This window comes from Excalfactoria chinensis, chromosome 2 (genome assembly GCF_039878825.1).
Source record: "Excalfactoria chinensis isolate bCotChi1 chromosome 2, bCotChi1.hap2, whole genome shotgun sequence".
In the NCBI taxonomy this organism is placed as follows: domain Eukaryota; kingdom Metazoa; phylum Chordata; class Aves; order Galliformes; family Phasianidae; genus Excalfactoria; species Excalfactoria chinensis.
In genome coordinates, this window is record NC_092826.1 from 82,945,113 (window position 1) to 82,965,943 (window position 20,831).

The following is a 20,831-nucleotide window of genomic DNA, read 5'->3' on the forward strand; positions in this document are numbered from 1 at the left end:
GAGTCATCATCTCACTGTACTCAGTCCTGTTGAGGCCGCACCTCAAGTACGGTGTTTGGCTTTGGGCCCCTCACTACAAGAAAGATGCTGAGGCCCTGGAGCACGTCCAGAGAAGGGCAACAAAGCTGTGAAGGATCTGGAGCACAAGTCTTATGGGGAATGTCTGTGGGAACTGGGGTATTGTTCTGTCTGGAGAAGACTAGTCATGAAAGACCTTGTTTCTCTCTACAGTGACCTGACTGGACCTTGTAGCCAGGTGGGGGCTGGGCTCTTCTCCCATGTAACTAGTGATAGAATTAGAGGTAATGGTCTTAAGTTGCACCTGGGGAAGTTCAGGTTGGAGATTAGGAAAAACTTCTCCTCTAAAATAGTGATGAGGCATTGGAACAGACTGTCCATGAAGGTGGTGGAGTCACTATCACTGGAGGTGTTCAAAAAACATGTAGATTTGTGGAGATCAGTGGGCATGGTGGTGGTGGTTTGTCGGGTGGACTAGACAATCTTAGAGGCCTTTTCCAACCTTGATGATCCTATGCATACTACTGAAAGCATCAGATTTGATCTCTGGAGAGCTGCTGCTATGGATGAGGCATACAGCATCTTTGTCAGCCTGTCTCATCCCACTCGGTGGATTGTGAAGAAGGGGAATCTTTGGATTCCCCCAGGTAGGACAGTCCATGGGGCTTGAGGAGGTGACAGAGTCAGGCAACAACTCAGAGGAGCAATGCAAAACAGTTGAGTTTTCCAACTACGATTAGTCAGCTACCTTGAGGCAAATTAGTCAGCTTTCTATCAACAGTAAACATTATGGATGAAGGGTACTTTGGCACAGGTGTTATTTCCTAGTCAACTACTCTGAGGCGCATTTAGGCAATGGCTACTAAAGAAAACAAATGGAAAGAGATCGAGGGGAGAAACAGTGAAAGAGTAGACGAAACAAAGATGAAAGAGATTTTCCACCACATTCTTGGATCCAGTGTTGTCTTGAGTTGGAGCCTTGCTCTGTGGGTGGAGACTCAGCCAAGAACAAAATGTGTGTGTTCACCACCAAGTAGTCCAGTTGTTTAGAGGATGCCCTTGAGGTGGCAAGTCCCTCACATATGAGCGAGGGGGTTCCGGAAGATAACACAGTTTTTGACAACGGCCTCTGGTGGTTGTGCACCTTCTCCTCAGTAAGCTGCCATGAAAGGAAGCGGGTAAACATGCTCATTGCCCTGCCTCTGCAGGACCCAGTCCTCCTCTTTCTTGAACTCAAACTGTTGAGTCAGTTTCCCACTGGTCCCTTACACCACCTGGAGGGACTGCTGATGTCTATGCAGGGAACCTGGGATGTACTGTCAGTACTCTGTATTATAATTGTGTGGAGACTCTCAACTTCTGAATTGGTTTAAGGAATTATCCTGGGTTCAGAATAGTGGTGGTAGACAACAGTAGCAAGGCTGCCATGTGCAAAAAAGGGTCAGACCAGCTTGGCTTTAGATATGGATGATAAAACATCATCTCAATTAACTGTTCATCTAGCTGGACTCTCCAATTACTCACTTGGATTACTGAAGATTGACAGGGTGTTTGCTCTTCTGAATGCCTGCAGTTCTTCCTTCTTGAATCTTTGGCAGCTCTCAGTACTGGTGGGATTTCTTCAGCAAGAGAAACCTGTGGGCCTGTTGTAATATCCATGTTCTGTCTGAGCAACTGTCCAGCACTACTACATGAAGCAGTGCCTTTTGTGAAAGAACACTGCCTTGGGTGCTGTTTGTGTCCTCAGCATTTGCTCTTTTTTGCAAATGTTATCTTGTCTGATTTGTCCCAATGCTCTTGCATTGGTAGCCCTGGTAAAAAGTGGAGTGTGTCAGGGAAAAGGGTGTAAAGAAGGGGCCGGGGGATTAGAAGGAGCTGCTCTGCTGACACCCTGCGTTGAACTGCTTGTGAACTCTGGCATCATCTGCATTTGTGGTTTCTGCAGGGAAGCTGAGGCTTAGCATTTAAGAGAAGAATAGCAACATTCGGAGCATTTTGTACTCGTGTGCATTTTAATGTAGTAATTGTGATGGATGTGTTCATTCCATGGTATCCTGTGTGGTTTAAACTGTCCCCGGGTATTTATTCTGTCCTTGTGCAAGTAAACAATAGAATTACAGATCATTAGGAAAAATGTCTAATTGTGAATTAGGATGACTTTCTTCCTGTGAAAAGGCTTTTTGTTTTCTACTCTTCCCTCTTCCCTTACCTCCCTCTCAACTCTGGATTCAAGGATGTATTGGTGTTTATAATTTGTATATCTCGGTTTTTGTACTGTCTTCTATGGAATACTTCAATGATACAGGGTTTTATTTTGGTTATGTGGGTTTGTTGTTGTTGTTATGTGTGTGTGCGGTTGTTATCTCAGAATTTTGTTAGACTGTAGCTAGCTTCAGCATACTCAAAGCATATTATCAATTTTCTGCACCCAAATAACAAATTCAGCTAGGAAGTTCTATTTCCCAAACCCAGAAAAGGGGTAGAGCAGGGCTGTTGGTACAGAGCCAGCCAAAACCTGGATGTACCTGTCAGCAACAGATTTTTTTGCTGAGTTCCATTCACTCTTGTGTCACTTCTTGGTTTTCAGTCTTGGAGTTGCTGAGTCAGCCTTCGTGTTTGCTTGTAGTGTAAGGAGCCAAGCAGCTCCCTGGTTGTCAGCAGTGTGAGAGGGAGCGCTGCAAGTGACTATCTGCCCGTGGTTGAGATTTGACAGAAAGGGATGCTAAAGTTTTCAGGGAATGACAGGGAAAAAGTGAACATCTATAATATGGTAAATAAGCGTTCTTTTAACGTGGAATGTAAGAATTGCAAAGGATGTGAATGGCAAAATGGAAATGGCTGTTAAGCATATAGTAGTCGTGGAGTAGTAGTAGTAGTGTTTGGAGGTCCAAAACTATAATGTATCATAAACTGATATTTGATCCAAAAGGGTCTATTTAACATACCTGTTGTAATGCAGTGGATTTTTGGCTATAGCTGTATTTCTTCCAGGATTTTGTTCAGGTCACACTGACTGTTCAGAGTATAGCAGTGTTTTTTTGATGCGTGTTATTACTGTGATTCAGCACGAGAAAAAATAGAAATATTCAGACTCCCTGTGTTTAGCAGATAGAATGATCCTCACTATCACTGCAGAAAACTGCTGAGCTTCTGTTTTAGGTGGTTTCCAATTGAGTATGTGGAGGAAGAGTTGTGGAACAAGTATGGAGATCAGGAGTTATGTAGAAATAGTTTCCTGGTAGCCTTGTGAATTGACTTCGATGGAAGCTTCAGAACTTTGAATATTAATAGTTAGTCAGGAATTAATCTTAGGGGAATTTTAGGCGTCCCAGAAGCATAGCAGTCCTACACTTAGGATCAACCTCTTGCATCTTACTTTTGCTTTTGAGGTTTGTGGAAGATTGTATCCCAGCATATGCTGTTGTCTGTTTCTGTAATTAAAGAAGCATTTCTTCTTTCAAGCAGGGAATCATTAGCAGAATGACGGAGTCGGTGAAAAACATTGTACCAGGATGGCTACAGAAGTATTTTAATAAAAGTGAAGATGAATGTGTAGATACAAATGAATCTACAAACCAGGAAGAGAATCCAGTAAATTATCATCACGATTATGGAGATGAAGATACCATAATGACTGATGGGAGAGTCACACCTGAACCAGCAGGAATTAACCTGGAAGGTATGTGAAAAATCATGTAGTGCTCTGGTTATCTCTATTTCCTCACAGATTCCTGGTTTCAAATCTAAATTTCCAAAGGAATTTGCTAAGAGGGTTTTTGATGTAATTAAAACTGGCCCCTCCCCCGCGAGCTAACAAAATACCCCCAAGCCTCAAAACAACAGTTTGTGAAACTGTCTCTTAGCTTTAAACTGTAAATACAGTTGTAAAGCATAGAACTTACAGCTCTTGGAAGCCATCCGCTGACTTCATGTACTCTATCAGTCAGGGAGCAAATGTTGAAAATACTCATTTACAAGTGTGCTAAGTTATATTTTCTATTTTATTTTTTGGAAGACCTGGAATGAAACTTTGTCTAACTGCCTAAGGACATTGAAAACATTCATTTGCTTTGAAGTTCTGAAAACAAAAAGTAGATTCTAGAATGGCAGAGGAAAATTTTCTTCTCATGTCTTGATTTTTAAAATTTTATTTAATTTTTTTTTTTTTATACCTTTTGGACTTTGATCGATTTAGTTAAGCTCCTTGTTAGCTTAATAGCGAGCTGGGGAACTCATGCATGTGATATATGACATTATTTTTAGAATATTCAATAAAATTAAGATATGTGTTAGTATCTAGGCTGTTGTCTTTGAAAAGATATTTGGACTCTTGGCAGAGACTTGCAACCTCTACACCACATTAAAAATTCATCTGTGTTTTAAATCAAGTTCCTCCCACTGGTTCTGTAGTCCTGCTGTGTGAATCTGTGTGTGCTTTCAGTTGACTTCCTCTTTGATAGCTGTTGTGGGAACTTATCTTTTAATAAGTAGTTTTGTCTGAGCATGTAAAGGTAATCGTAGAAAATGTGGAAAATGGTTGCTTCTGTTGTCAGAGTCAAAAACAATGAGGAAGTCCCTTTGCCTCCAATGCCATGCAATTGTAAACAATGGTACTCAGCGCTGGTGAGGCCACATATTGAGTACTGTGTTCAGCTTTGGGTCCCTCACTACAAGAAAGACATCAAGGCCCTGGAACATGTCCAGAGAAGGGCAACGAAACTGGTGAGGGGTCTGGAGCACAAGTCTTATGAGGAGCAGCTCAAGGAGCTGGGATTTAGTCTGGAGAAGAGGATGCTCAGGGGAGACCTCATTGCACTCTACAAAGGAGGTTGTGATGAGGAGGGGCTTGGCCTCTTCTCCCAGGCAACAAACAGGACCCGAGAAAATGGCCACAAGCTGTACCAGAAGAGGTTCAGACTAGACATAAGAAGGAACCTTTTCTGTCAGAGAGTGGTCAGGTGCTGGAATGGCTGCCCAGGGAGGTAGTGGAGTTGCCATCCCTGGCAGTGTTCAAGAGATGTCTGGATGAGGGACGAGCTATGCGATATGGTTTAGTGGTTTGCTGTAGAAACAGTAATGGGAGGATGGTGGGAGTAGATGATCTTGTAGGTTCTTTCCAACCTTGTGATTCTCTGATAAGGAGTTTATTGCTTTCTGTGTTGCTGTAGCTTGGGAATGAGTTTGAATAAAGGAATAATGCCTTCATGACTGAGGAGCACATGTTGGCTTTTCTACAGGACTGTGTGAAAGAACCTTTTAGTAAGAACAGCTGCACAGCAAACTTACTAAGTCCAGAAGATTGGGAGCAGGTGGACTGTGTAGGACCTTTGCTAGCTTATGTTGCTGTCTGTGTATATTACTTGCTATATTTCAGATCTGTTTTGATTTTGTTGTTGTTGTTGTTTAAGTTTAGTTATTACTGCAATTTTAGAAAAATGTGTTTCTTCAGCCCTGAGATACCTACGTGCTACAGCCTTGCTTGGCCGATAAACTGTCTCAAGCAATACTGTGCTAAAAATCTGCTAATGTTTCAGAGAACTGATTAGTGCTACTGCAGTGGTTATGAGGATTGAACTAGCTAGTTTAAGCTTCAGTGCAAGTATCAAGGGGAGAGCGGCTCAGAATCTTTTGAATTCCCAGGATTCCTGAGAGAGTGAACTTTCATCAGGCAAGATATTTATTAGTAGTCCTGTTCATTCAGCAAGTTGGAGCTGTGAGGCCACCCCTTCCAGGCCACTGGCAGTGTTGGTAGGCCCTTTGGTTCCAGAGGAAAAAATGCTTGTTTGGTTACTTGGGTCAACATGCTTACTTGTCTCTTGGCTCAAAATCTCTGAAGTTTATGGATAGGAGATAATGTTTACATGTGGCATGACCTGATTTGTAGATTTGTTTGGGAAGGAACAAAAAAACAAAGTACTGCAAACATTCATTTTCATGTTGTATTCAAACTAATGTACTGAGATTATGTAAACAGCAATGTTGTCTGCAGTTTGCTGCATGGTCTCAAATTTTGGAAAGTTTAATGCAAGCTTTTCATGCAAGAGGAAGGAGACTGTATGTTTGATTTAGTGAAAGATCCAGTGTTAAAGTACTTGAGCATGAAGTCAGGGCCTGGTGTTGTAAAGCCCCATAATGAACTTCTTAATGTGATATTAATACTCAGAATTGCAAGTAGTGTTGCTGTTGTAGTCACACAGATGAAACCCTATCTGGATGAGGAAGAAGTTAAATTTGGCTTCTCTATTTTTGTGCTTAGATCTTGGCAATAGCTTGACTGTTGATAGAAAACAGATTTTGGCTTCTATGAGCTTGTCTATAGGAAAGCTAATAGTCTCCCTGTTTGTATTTAGAACCATCCACGAGTAGATCAGCACTGAACTTTTCAGTTGTGTTAACGAGGCCCTCTCTTCATCGGAGCCATTTGAACTGTACCGTGTTAGATTCCACTGTGCCACCCTGTCAGCCCTCTACATCTTCTTCACTTGGCATTGGCAATCCTGGACTGTCTCTAGTAAAAGAAATAAAAGATTCTACCTCTCAGCACGATGATGATAACATCTCAACAACTAGTGGCTTCTCCTCTAGAGCGTCTGATAAAGGTAGCTTTCATACTCTTTTTAGGCGTTAGTGTAATTTTTACGTAATGTGAAATACTTTGCATCCATTTATATTCCTCATCAACTTAGTAAATAAAATAAGTGAATGTCAACTTTGGAAGTGAGAATTGCATTTTATTTTTAGTGTTTTAGAAGTATTTGTTTCAGTCAACGTTTTAATGTAACTGCTGTCAGTGCTGCTGTGTTTTATGCTGAGTTCACTAAGGAATGCACAGTATTTTAAAATAAAACATTCTTTTGATGTAGGTGTGTACCTTGGTCTCCTCACTGTGAAAGGGCAAACAAGCAGGTTTGCAGCTTTTTCTAGACCCCTGTTTAAACAGGGATTGGGGCATTCTCAGCAGAAGATGCTGCCAAGCTTTAGCAATAAAACCTTAGCTTACTAGAGCATTCTGATGTGCCTGGTTTAAAACTTGTGCAATTATGCCCTATGCTAGCCTCCTGCCTTTCACCAACACAGGAATAACTTTGTGTCCTCACAGATGCACTGGTGTATGTGTAGTTCCCTTCTGTCTTGATATGAAAGGAAACAAAAAATCACATTGCATTGGAAACACAGAATGAACTTCCTAAGACTGCCGAGAAGTAACTGTACTTGTGTTGAACAGTTATGAAGTTCAGAGTTGGTGCTTGATTTTCAGACCGTGTGTGAAATCGATCCATTTAAAGAATGCTGAAGTCAAGGTTATTTTTTGTATTAAAGAGCTTAGGTCAGTGTGATCCTTAATAACGGGAGTTCTTTTTGTACTCGAGGCATTTATATACACTGTGTGTCTTCTTGGCAGATATCGCAGTTTCAAAAACTAATTCAGCACCACTGCTCTGGTCTGCGGAAGCTGAAAGATCTCATTCCCTCACCCAGCATTCTGCGTCTAGTTCAAAGAAACCTGCATTCAATTTATCTGCTTTTGGAGCTCTCTCTCCTGTAAGTACCATTCAATATTTATTTTAATCGTTTTAAATGTGTACCCATTGTACTGACCAGTTACCATGCTATGTTTCTATAGTCGCTTGGAAACACTTCTGTCTTTAAGACGAGCCAGCTTGGAGACTCTCCATTTTACCCTGGAAAGACCACTTATGGTGGAGCGGCTGCAGCTGCAAGGCAGACAAAAGTGCGAATTGCTCCTTATCAGGTAAGAGAAAAACAGTATGGTAAGAAATTGTGGTTGAAATACTAAAGCAGCATATTGTAGCTTTGAGAGACGTGCCAAGAATGTGGCAGCAGCTTCTATTCTTCCCTCTTTGCCTACAAGAGTAGAAGTTTAAATGGCAATTGTTATTTATATTATTTTAATAGTTAAGTAATAGTAATAGGTAAGTATTTGTTGTAATGAAGGAGAATGACTGTTAAAGCTAGATGTTTGTAGTTGGGATTTCCTTGGTTGTTAAGTCTTTAAAAATATTCCATTTGAGTGCCACTGTATACCTCGAACTGTATCACGTTAAAATAATGTCATGCAATTAAAACAATGACAGCATAACATTGAAAATCTGTGTTTATAGTAGCAAAAGCTTCAGTAGTCAGACCTGTCTGATATTTATCTGTAGAACTTACACAATCATATCTACACTCATGCTATGAATAAATTGTATAAGGCTGTTCGCTCTTTACTATATCTAGAATTAGCATTTCAGATCCTTTGTTCTAATACTGAGAGGGGCATGTAGGACTAAATGCAATCTCAAGGTGAACAGTAGTATTCTTCTTTTAATGTTTTGCACTGTTCTTGAAAAGAGTTATTTGCCCATAAGAGTTCTTGGTGTTCTGAAGTGAAGCTGTAAATAAATGCTGACAACTCTTAATAGGTAGAACTGAATCCAAATAAAAGTCAGATCAGGTTTGGTAGGAATGTATACTAATCAAAATGCTTTTTGTTTAAAATAAATAAATAAAACTTCCAAAGGAACTTTAAGGGAATTGAAACATGATTTTCTGGATCTATTCTGGCAGTCCATTTCAGACATGAAACAAGGAGGGCAGTGCAAGTTTCTGATGTATGGGAAACCTTGAAAACTTGTTTTAGAGACTTCCTGAAAGCTGGGAGCCCTCTTTGATCAGTTATTTTAACTTTTTGCAGTGTAATTGTGGCTAAATTAGGCTTTTAAAGGAGACAGTAGCTTACTTATTCCTGTATGCTGTAGATTACAGCAACGTACTGGGGAAAGTTCAGAAGAGAGCCACCAGGATGATGAGGGGTTTGGAACACCTCTCTTGTGGGAAGAGGCTGAGAGAGCTGGGCCTGTTTAAGGAGATCTCATCAATGTCTGTAAATCCCTGAAGAGTGGATGCCAAGAGGGTGAAGCACTGGGCTCTTTTCAGTGTTTCCTAGTGCTGGGACAGGAGTAAGTGGGCACAAACTGGAACACTGGAGGTTCCATGTAGATACCGGGAAGCACTTCTGTGCTGTGCAGGTGATGGAACATTGATACAGGCTGCTCAGAGGCTGTCGAGTCTCTTCCTTGGAGATCTCTAAGATGCCTGGACACAGGCTTGGGCACCCTGCTTTGTGTGTCCCTGCTTGCGTAGCGGCTGGACCTGGTAGACCCAGAGGCCCCTTCCCAGATCGACCATTACACGATCCTGTGAGCCTTGCTTAAGTTTTCATATGCTGTACAGTCTGTTTCCTGTCTTCACATTGTGTGATAAACACAATGTAGTTACACTGTTATGCTGAATTAAACTGTGGTGCAAGTAAAATAGTTTACTTCTTCATTGTAATGTGTTTTGATCTGCTACAGTTTAAATCAGAGATCTATCTTAATAAACATAGAAAAGATTTGCAGCCAATAGTAATCCTGAGAGAGGGGAGGAAGCAAGAGAGCAGTAAGACTAAAAACTCCTGGTTGTGGTTATATACACTGATTTAAAGATGGTGCGCTTGCACCATCATGAACTCCTAAGGCCTGTGTTGGTAGTGAAAGTGCTTTCTGCATCACAAGCCTTTGCTTCAGTTCGGTTTTCCTGGTTACTGCTTCAGAGACATTGGCAGTCATAACATCTTCCATCTTTACTTTCTACAAACATGGGCTTCTTTTTTTTGTTTTAACCCATGTGCAAGATGTATTGGAGACCCAGTTAAACTGCTATAAACTCAGAATGTTTTTTCATTATGTCTTGAGCTCCCAGTGAATGCGTTTTTCTCTGTCATCGCAGAATATTGGTTATGTTGTTTGTGTAGCCTGGGGACATAAAATACGCGTGTGTTTAACTCAAAGTGATCAGCGTGACAATTACAATGTTGTTTTTTCAGACGCCAGTAAGAAGGCAAATGAAAGCTAAACAAGCAAACGTGCAATCCTATGGTGTGACGAGTTCCACAGCGCGGCGCATCCTGCAGTCACTAGAGAAGATGTCAAGTCCTCTGGCAGTAAGCAGCACTCCTTTTAATATACTAGTAAAACTTAGTAGATGCGCCAGGAAAGAATGAAAGTCTTCCCTATGTTGAGCCCTGTTTAATTTATTGCGTTATTTTTTCCATAGGACGCTAAAAGAATTCCATCTTCTGTTACCAGTCCACTGTCTTCCGTAAGTTGACCACAAAACCTATTGCATGAAACACTCTCTCAGGGGAAAAAAACAAAAAACAAAGCTCTAATATTTAGGCTTTCTTTTTTTCCCTTAGCCTGTGGACAGAAGCGTGTTGGATATTACGGGCTTCCATTCCACACGAAAACAGGTAAGAACCAGGAACGTCTTAAGCTGAGAAATTTTCTTTGCTTCAGGGCTATCACAAGAAATTTCGCAAACCTCGATGGCAATGTGCACACGAGTACAAGCTGATGTTAGCATTACAGTTATAAATTCATATCCTGGTTGTGTAGCTAAAAAGTGTCATTCTGCCTGCACTAAATGAAGAGCTGTGAAGATTACTCAGGTTAAACATTTATGTGATCTTTGTGTGATGGTGTCTTGATATGTTAAATGAAGAAACAACTTTTCTAGAATGCATAAAGTGGTTTTGTCTTGCCCTGCATCTTGAAGTGAAGCTGTGTGTTGAAATTCCTATTTAGGAAAGCTTGATCTTAAAGAGATGATAGCAAAGTAATGATTGAGTGGTCATATAGATTTTGTGCAGGCTTCTGTGTTGATTCAAGTGCAGAAAAATAGTACTTCTGTTTATTATCACCATCCAGAAAGAAAATTGTTAATTTCTGTCCATTAATACAATCCCTTGATCGGGTGTATAATTAAGTTTATAATCACTTCTGAGTTTACAAACATCTGAGACTTCCTGCACCTTCTTTTTGCCGTGTGCTGAATTGTAAGATTATAGAAAATAAAGTACAGTGTGTTACACAATTAACTGCAAGCAAATCTGGTGTGAATTCTCAGTTAAATTGTAGAATCACACCTGTGATAAGGCATTAAGAAAGATCGGACAGATTTGCAACAGAGAGCTTGAAGCTGTCAGGCAGTAAACGAATGTTGCGCACAGCTGTCACTGGGTAAAAGGAGATAGATTGTCTGTTCACAATGCTAGGATTCATAATGTTTGGCAGGAGAAGGGCGGCCTGTGATGAAAACAATTATTTGTGAAGGACATGGCTCTCTGTTTTCCTGCTGAAGTGAGCGTGTGGTTGACAGAGCTCTTGTATGCTCAGGCAAAACTTTTGCAGTGGGTAGCAGTGATGTATGGGGCATTTTGCTTATTTCAAGGATCTGCACGGGACAGAATAGCTCTTGGTGTACTGAACAGCTAACTGAGCGGTTTTTATTTACTTAAGTCATTTACTTTTAAAGCCAGCAATGAAACACACTGTTCATTTGAAGCAGATTTGTGAATTTAAATCAAACATGTTTCATTCAAGGTTTCAAATCATTTCTAGAGAGATGTATTTTAAATCACATTATGGATAGTGTGAATTTTATTACCAGGTGTTGAGAGAACTTAAAGCTTAGTGTAAAGTTTTCAGTTTATATGCAAGAAAAGCAAATGTCCTAAGACTGATTCTTCTGCTCCTTGAGACAGTGGATGGAGCATTTGGTAAATCTCGTAGCCCTTTGGGTTTGCTTTCCATTTAACAGCTCAGCAAAGTCGGTTTTGCAGAACATTCAGTGTTTTCTGTTAAAAAAAAATCAGCTCTGGTCTGTGAAAACACTTCGAACGGGGAAGTTAAGCAAGTACTCGAAGTGCATTTAGTACAAATCTAAAATGTTAGATGACATTTTAGTGAATGAGATGAATTTAAGATTATTTGACAGCATTTTTTATTTTTTTGCCCTACTCTTTGTTTGGCTTTGGAGGAGGAAAATGTAGGTAGTATGAAGCCCAGAAGGCTGTGTCAGTTGCTTAATGCTTTGAGTGATAAATCAATGGATTAAGCTAGTAAAAAATGTCACAGTGTAGGCAGAGGAAAAGAGGGGAGTATTGTAGGAACATGAGTTATTTTGGTTATGGTAGTGTGAATTGTTTTGTCTATGAAACTAAGTGCCAAATTTTGCAATGAGATTTAGTCAAGCTTTGGCTACTTCTGTGTAGCTTTCTGGACTTGATTGCTGGTTTTCTGGTGATTTCCCTTTGTGAGTTGAATGCGTTTAGAGTTTTTTAATAACGTTCATCGAGTTCCAGGACTAATGGGATGATTATAGTTCTGTAAATGTTTTCATCCATAAATACTGCAGTTAATTTTGGTGCGTGAAAGAATAACTTGATTACCGCTTCTCTTTCTAAGATGGAATCTCAGCATCCGCCTGTTCAAAAAGTGGTGACACCAAAGGCAATCTCTCTGTCAGGAAGTCGGACCCAGTATTTCAAGCCATCTCTGACTCCATCTGCTGATTCTAGCAAAATTCACCAGAGAGTAGATACAAAGCACAAAGTAAGTAAATTTTGCAGCCCTTACCTGCCTGGAATGTTTCTAACCAATTACTACTCTGAGATGTTCTTTCATTGCAGAGTGTACTGATAGTACATTTGGGATATGCATTAAAACAGTGGGAACTACTGAGAAATAGGTTGAGGTTTTCTGGATTTAATTACATTTTTGGAATGATTAAGTGGCTTGTGGTTGTTTCACAATGTAATGATGTGCTATAGGATCAGGTTGTTTTCAGTGAAAGAATATTAAAAGACAGAAGCAACATTTTCCTTTTGTATCCTCCTGTACACAAAGTTGTCCTTGATGGAACATGCTGATGTTGCATATAAGCTCTTCTGGGTGAGCTACGTGCTCCAAGTGAGATATATGACAATGTGCTTAGTTATAATTATTGATGGCTTTGGTGTAGGTGGAGTCTCTGATAAGTTTTCTGTAAAAACAAGAGTGGCATCTCTTTCTGAAAAAACACCACATTCCCTGTATTGGTCTGAGTGTAAAAATGGCCAGGTGTTAAATCTGTGGACCTTATAGGGAAGAGATGAAAATGGTCAGTCATTTCTGATTGGTTACTGCTTTGAAATCTCTCAATCTCTGTATCGTTTAGCCGGCATAATCTTCCTTTCAAAGAGTTCTAAAAACAGGCATAGCTGCAACTGCTTGGGTTTTTTTGGGAGGGAAGGTTGTAGTGTTCTGTTTTGTTCTTAAAATGATATAACTGAAGCCCTTTTTAAGGGTTGGTAAGCTAGCACTAGCTTTATTAAGAACTTGATTTGATTCCCCACCATGCAATGCTATTATCGTTATGTTTTGTTTAATTACTTTCTTTGGTAGAGAGTTTGACAGATGTATTAACTGTTCTGTCAGTACATTCTCCATGCTAAGATAAGCAGCAGTACTTGTTTTAGCCCTTAAATTTAGCTGAGCTGTACCTAGAATACTAAATTAGGGAACGAGATTTATTAGGTAGAGGTGTATTTAGTGGTATAAATTAAAAAGCTAGCAAACAAAAATGCAGAAAACAACACGAGTCATTGTCTGTACTTTGCATATAATATATATCTTCAGCTAAATCTTGAAATAATTTGCAGGAAATGAAAGAGAAGAGTTTGCCTGAAGAGCAGCGTGTAGAACCACCTGAAAGGTATGACAGATCTATTGATTTAAGACTAACTTGTATGAAGAAAACTATCTCCTTTGTCACCGTGTTCTGCCTGTATGTCTCTTTGAAAACGCAGTAACAGTTCTCAGTAATTAGAACAAAAATTCTGTATTTTGAGAGCTGTAAAGTCTAAATATCGTTTGAAGATTAATATAAGTTTGAGAAAGTTTTTGTTTTTAAGAAAGGAAGGAAGATAAACAAGAAAAAAATAAGATTATCAGTGATGTATCAGAACTGATTTTTTCCCCATGTCTATATCCTTAGTAGGATAGGAAGATTGGAAACAAGGTATGTAATTGTAGTGGAAATGCTAAGTCACAGCCTGAAGCAGCGATTGAGCACCTGATGAGGGAGGCAGGGCCAACCCAGGTGAGCTCAGGTACAGGCAGTGCACCTCAGTGACCAGAAGGAGTGTGGAGCCAGAATGCGTCCCTTCCCAGACCTTAATTTAAGGGTTGGCAGTGGAGGTGAGGGTATCTTGCTGGAGATCCCCGCCTGCCTGAGGCCTTCCAAGGGCAGGCAGCTTTTTTCCTTTGTTTCTGAATCCATGACTGCTGCATTTGGGCTTATCTTCACTGGCTGCTGCATTTGGGCTCATCTTCACTTGCTGTAGCCTAGGACTTTGCCACCCTGCTGTCATTGCTGTGTTTTCCATTGCATTATAGCATTACAGTTACGATGCTGTACCCACAGAAAGGGTATTTGCTATTGGAGGCCTTTTTTTCTTTAGGAAGTAAGGACAGTTTAGTTTTCACTTCAATGAAATCTCCAGTGTAAGAAATTTCACTTTGGCAGATATACTGTAGTTTATCAGCTTACTTATTGGCAATGGAACCATTTGTCCATCTTGATATTCTCTGGAATAAGAGCTATTAGTTTTAGTGCTTTGTTTAGTTCAGTTGCGTGAAGCTTGACAGCTGGGTCCTAAAGGAATGATTCTTTCTGAAGGATTCTTTGTAAGACAGAGTGGCATACAGCTCAGGAGTATGTTTGTTGTTATCCTTTGGTTTGTTTGGGGTTTTATTGTTTGTTTCTTTGGGGGGGTGGAGGGTTTGAATTTCCTTTCTTGGAGGAGTCAACTTTCTACTCTGAGTTAGGATGAGAACCCGGAGCTTTACAGAACCTTTTGAGGTCAAGTGCCAGCTTGTTTCTAAAGCAAAATTCTCAGGGAGTTAACAGTTGTAATTGTCTGGAGGAGAGTGATCTGTGCTACCCTGCTTACTTGGTTTAGGTAGGTAGGATGAGCTCTCCTTCAGATAACATCAATATCTTTCCTTTCTGGGCTAATAGCTTTTTCTGTAAAGCTTGAGTGAAGGCACTTTGCACTCTAAGGTTACCTTTTGGGGTGTGGATTTTTATCTTCGAGCAACAGTAACAGGGCTCTGTTCATCTGCCAAACAATTCCTATGTGGCCTGAGGCATTCTTTGGCTCATAATAAAAAACAAAAAGAAACAACCAACGAAACAACACCTCAACTCTTTGATTTGGCATTTAAAAGTCTGACTTCGCAGCAGCTGCCTTTTCAGGGGTGTGAGAGGTTGGCTTTAAGGTTTTGGTCTTAATGAAAAGAGGTGTTCAGTTTGACTTGCGGTTTTGTTTCAAACAGTTCTGAATTGTCTTTTGTTGTAATCCGTTCTACTCCTCCATCTAGAGATTCAGAATACATACTGCATTTTATTTTGTTTGCAATGTTTATTGCACTAGTGCAATGTTGCAGTGTCTTACTTTTTGTCTGTAGAGTAGGTAGGTGTTTCCTTTCCTTTTTCTTCTTCCTTTTTCCCTTTTTTGAAGCCAGCCTCTGTTGCGTTCTCTTTGCTGTAGATCAGGATCACAACACTGATACTCTGACAAGAGTTCCTTCACACAGATAAGTTGGCATACTGGTTAAGTTATTTTCAACCTACCAAAGGCTATTTGTTCTTTAAACTTGCCTGGTTGTGGGATGGATTTACTTGAAGCCTGACAAATGTCTTTGCCCCTTGAAGCTGATACGCGTTAAGAGAAAGAGGAATAACAGACTATTATATGCAGGCTATAGCTGTCTGTGTAAAGATCTGTTTTGACATAAGACTTTTTTCAGAATTCTGGTTGACTGACAGTTTGGTTTAGAGAAAAGCCTGAGCTTTATGGCCTTAGGGATCTGGCTTCCCCTCAGCAGTTATAGTGCTAATCAGGCTGCTTTCAAGTGTCTGACAAGTTTAGACTGATTCTTTTCCTCAGTCTACCAGAAACTGGACCTGATGTCTTCCACTGTCAACTAATAGATTTCTTTAACGACTGATTGGATAAGCTTTGATATAATGATTTATTTTCTTTTCCAGGGATATTTCATTTTGTTGCCACAGTACTTCTGATGTTATTTCTTATTTTGTGTCTGGTTTGGGGTGTGGTTTTTTTCCTTTTTCTTCTCTTACCACTTGCACTGGGTAATCTTTCTGGTTTTGATCTAGGCTTTCATAATAAACAGAGAAATGCCTTTGTATGCATTACAAAAGGGATCTGTGTTGGTGTCTGAAAAGAATTCTGGAATGTTGGCATACCCAAACACCTCTGCTGTTCCTGCTGATGGCCACATAAAAGCCTGAGCTGCTTCTGAAACTTCTTGCCATCTTAAAGGCTCGCTCTGCTGTTGGCGGTGTTTCTTGTGTGTGCATATGTGCACTTTTTGTGTATTTTCATGAGTTGTTCTTTTCATATCCTTGCAGAGTTAATGTTTATCGCAGAACTGGAGAACCAGTCCACGTCTGGACTAATTAAAAGAAACATTAGAAATTATCAATATGAATCAGCTCTTCTATTTCAGGTCTTCTGGCTTAGTCATCATTTCCATATGGATGTTGCAACTTTATGTATGTCATTTTCCTTCCTGTTCTTCTTTAAAACTTGATTTTTTATATAGCAAAAATTGTATTTACCAGCATTTAGGAACTTATGAAGCAGCTTAACTGTTTTTTCTGATTCTGATGAACAGGTTTCAGTTCAAGGAATAATAATGGTACAACACCTTGAAAAGAAATTGATAATTTTCTCTTATTTTTCTTTCCTTTTTTTAACCCCCAACCCATGTGTTGTTATTCTGTGCTAGCAATTTGACCTACCCCAAATTCAGTACTCCTGCATCCAATGGTCTGTCTTCAGGAGTAAGTGGTGGTGGCAAGATGAGAAGGGAAAGAGGAGTGCACTATGTATCAAAGTCTGGACAAGAACAGGTAGGTGACTCTTCCATTGATCGCTGTCTTTGAGCTGACTGAAGTATATCAGTTTTATTGCCTCATAGTAAATTATAAGAATGCAGCCTTAGGATTTTTTTTTCTTGTGGGTTTCAGAGCAAACTCGTATTTACTTATTCTGAACCTTGCTTATGAAGTTCTGAAATTTGTAGTTCTGCTACGCTGGAGATTCCTCGTACTAGAAAGTTTCCCACTAGCAGTTAAATGAACAAGTCCTAAGAGTAGGAATGTTTTGGTGGAGGTTTATATAGTTTTTATAAAGCAGCGATACTTGAAGCCAGTGTAAATTATGTAACAAAATTTACTGAATTTATTCTTTCCTCTTTAAGTCTTGTAAACATATGGGCCAGGAGTCCAAAAGAGAATCAGGAAATGGTTTTCTGCTTGTCTGCTAATGATGACTTAGGATTTCTGATACTTACTGAACTTGTAGTGAAAGGGTTTTTTTCCTGCTTTAAGGGGAAAATTTCTATTTTATAAAACTGTAGCCACAAATATTCAAGATTATTTTTCTGATTGGATGTTATCTGAGCTGCCTATGACTGTATCTTTAGTGTAAGTCTTTCCGTTGGTCTTTTAGCTGATGCAATATAAAGAAATCATAAACAACGGAGTATGTTTACGTAATTCAAATAAAATAGCAATGCAGATAAAAATAGCTAAGTTCCATTAAGTTTTCAAACCATAATAGTGAAACACTTGTAAGTCATAGGATACGCTTGAATGTCTGTAGTACCAATTTATCCCTCTGCTTAGTCATTCATTTCTATTTAGATCTTGATGCTTCTGTGCAGACTGTGATTAGGTTGGCAGTTCTCATTTAAACCCTAACTCATTCAGTCTTGGTTATCAAATAGCTTAAAAGGCAAGAACAAACGCTGTTGTTTTTAAGATGTACTGAGTTATGATTTGCATCCTTACACATGGTATAGGCTGGATTTACCAGAGTAAATGTTCTTTCTTCTGTAGCTTTCTTTGTAGGTATTTTGTATTTTGTTGTGGGTTCACTACGCAATACTTTAAATGTTGTATTTTTCCAAATTCACTGTTGTAGTGGATTAAGAAATCAGAGTGGAGCAGGATGAGAAAGCAGTATGGTTTGTAAAAGGGAAAAATTTTACTTTACATCTCTAGGAAGTAGAGGAACCGGTACTCCCGAAAATATCCCTACCCATCAGTACTGCATCGCTGGCTCCATTCAACTTTAGTTTTCTGACTAGCAGTACTGTCTCATCGTCACCAAGCACTGTTTCAACACCAGTGATGAACAAGGTAAATCTTTGTTGTATGCTATAAATGCTTTTCAGTATGAGTATATATCCGCTCTGTTGCAAGTTAGCTTCTGTGATGCTCATGAAATTAACCAGTATTAGTTCATACTGAGTTCAGTAAGTCAGAGTTGTGTTGTAATTTGGAGAGAAAAATGCAGTTTTTTGATTGTCAGTCTTAGTCTTGCAAACGTCTGGTTAAAGACAACTGTATAACTGTTTCAAACACTGTGGAATTTTAGAGGGGTGGGATTTTATGCCAAGTTCTTCATATTGGTTTTGTCAGGGATGGAGTTAATTTTATTTTTTTATAGTAGCTATGAAAAGTTGCCATTCTGTGATGAAAACAGTGTTGATAACAGACCAGTGTTCAGCTCTTGTTGTGTATTGCTCACACAGCATCAAGGCCATTTCTGCTTCTCAAGCAGCCCTGGCAGCAAGAAGGCTGTGGTGCACAAGGGCTGGGAGAGGGCTCAGCCCCAGGACTCTCAGTCCTGTGTGACCAAAGGGATGAGCCGTACCAATAACATCATGCTTGGCACTAAACATGGGGGTGGGGGAAGAAAGGGGATGTTCGAGGGAGTGGCTAACTGCCTACTATGGTTACGGCATGATAGAAAGTTACTGAATTAGAGGTAGCATAAAGTGATCATTCAAGCCTTGCATAGAACGAGCCTAGGGTGTAATAATTGGAATATTACTATATAAAAACAAACATTAATCTGTTCCAGAATACTTGAAATAGTTTTGCATTTTTTGAAGCAGATATCTGCTTTGACCTGTTGAGGAAGTTCTTTAGTAGAGCTGAGTTTAGAGATGTCTTCAATTTCCTGCTTTTCCATCTATTAAGGCCTAAGTAGCATCTCATCTTTTTCTCTTGGTTTGCGTGATTTGGTTTTAAAGATGATGTCTTGTAGACTCACTATCAGACTTCATTTTGTTTTATTATTCCTCTCATCTGTGGATTAGAAATAACTAAAACACCAGATTTCTGAACTTCACTGCAAAACTTCTGTTGCATTCTGAATTCAGGTAGTTGCTGCTCTTAGATATAAGCCTTTCATTCTTTTGAAAATACAGGTACAACCAACAAGTAATGCTGGCAGTCCTGTGTTCAGATTTTCATCTCCAATTGTGAAATCTACTGAGGCAGAAGTGCTACCTCCATTGTCTGTAAGTAAAATGAAAAAGCTCAACTTTTTATCAGGCATTTAGTAGAGTATTGCCGACCATTAAAACAGAGGTGGCTGTGCTAGTGGGGAAAACGATTATGTGGCTTTCTGCCTTATAATTAGACATCCAGTATGCATAGCAAAAATTCGGAGACTTGCTTTCAGATTTGTGTTTGTGTGTGAATTTCATTATAGTTTCTTAGGTTTCTGACTCTGAAAAAACCTCTCTTTTTTGTAGCAGATTGGGTTTACCTTTAGTGTTCCTGTTGTAAAATCGGCAGAGCGTTCTGGATCCAGCGATACACCAGTGACATCCTTACTTACTCACGGTAACTGCGACTTTAGCATTTCAGTTCTGAAGTGCAGGTTTTCTTTCTTTGGGTATTAAATATTAAATCTGTCCTTTCTGGGCATGTTAGCAATTTCAGACAGTGTTGGGCTTCTGCAGTACTTTTTTTTTTCAGTGCCAGATCTGCTTTTACAAGGTGTAACTAAAAGTTGTAAGGTGGGCTGAATTGTAAAGATTCTTAGATTCGTGATAGTTGGAAGTTGTTGTTTCTGGCAGAAGTGGATGCGTTCTGTTCTTATTGGGTTGTGCCACAAAGGATGTTTTTGTTTTCTCTTGTTTCTAAAGATACCACCACTGTAAACAGCATCAGCAATAAAAAGGAAGAAAAAGAAGAATATGATGGTCCCTTCAAACCTGCGAAGGTCTTAAAGGAAGGCAGTGTGTTAGACATTCTAAGAAACCCTGGTGAGATAATGAACTTCTTTTTAAAAGATACTGCAAAAAAAAATGCTAACGTGGATTTAAAAAAAATAGAAAAGCTTATGTCGTGGTTAATGCAGTATTAGCTGTAAATAGAAATGTAGGGAAGCATTATGTTAATAAGTCTGTTAGGATGAATCTGCCCATTCAAAGTGGTTTTTATTGCTGAAAGTAAAACTTCAACTTCCCTCTGAATGGACAGTCACTTTTTTCATCACTTTAAGAGAAGCAGGATATACATCCTTGCTGTTCAGAGGCTTCATTGCTGGTTAAAGAATAAGCCAACAACGCAGTATTTGTATTATCTTTACAAGCAACTTGAGCTGCTACTGAAGATGCGTTTTCTTTAGTGTTTCTTTGTTAGTAGCATCTGTTTTCTGTTAGAATTGGCATCTTGAAATAAGAAGTCAGCCTGCGCCCACTGCACTTTGAAGAAAGATTATAAAATTGAGGCAATGTTTACTGTCTTCTTATTACTTACTTAATTACCTGTGGGGTAATAATCATGTGGGTTACTGTTCCAAGGGTGAGCTGCCGTACAGTTACTGAGGTGAATTTGAGCAGTCTGCTACAGAAGGAATAGCTTCAGAAATCGTATTTGATTGGGTGTAATATCTTGATGAAATTGAATTATTTCTAGTGCATGATGGACAGTCAGATTTCCATGAGCCACTGTTTGCTCACATGTGTCAACCAGTGAAAAAATTGGTTTAAAACTTTACTGAAAGCGAAGAGTTAAATGAAGCTTTCTGTTGTGTCTCAGTGCAGCATATG

At 39.5% G+C, this 20,831-nt stretch overlaps 1 protein-coding gene across 1 annotated transcript in view; it reads left to right on the top strand.

Annotated features, from left to right (window-relative positions):
• NUP153 (nucleoporin 153) overlaps nt 1–20,831 on the top strand; it is a 44,434-nt gene that overhangs the window by 13,908 nt on the left and 9,695 nt on the right. Inside the window, exons 2-15 of the mRNA XM_072329470.1 lie at nt 3,481–3,697; nt 6,369–6,617; nt 7,421–7,560; nt 7,643–7,771; nt 9,890–10,006; nt 10,120–10,164; nt 10,262–10,315; nt 12,312–12,458; nt 13,547–13,599; nt 16,704–16,827; nt 17,983–18,120; nt 19,197–19,289; nt 19,527–19,617; nt 19,923–20,042. Of these exons, the coding sequence (XP_072185571.1) occupies nt 3,481–3,697; nt 6,369–6,617; nt 7,421–7,560; nt 7,643–7,771; nt 9,890–10,006; nt 10,120–10,164; nt 10,262–10,315; nt 12,312–12,458; nt 13,547–13,599; nt 16,704–16,827; nt 17,983–18,120; nt 19,197–19,289; nt 19,527–19,617; nt 19,923–20,042 (1,717 nt within the window). The remainder of the gene's footprint in view (nt 1–3,480; nt 3,698–6,368; nt 6,618–7,420; nt 7,561–7,642; nt 7,772–9,889; nt 10,007–10,119; nt 10,165–10,261; nt 10,316–12,311; nt 12,459–13,546; nt 13,600–16,703; nt 16,828–17,982; nt 18,121–19,196; nt 19,290–19,526; nt 19,618–19,922; nt 20,043–20,831) is intronic.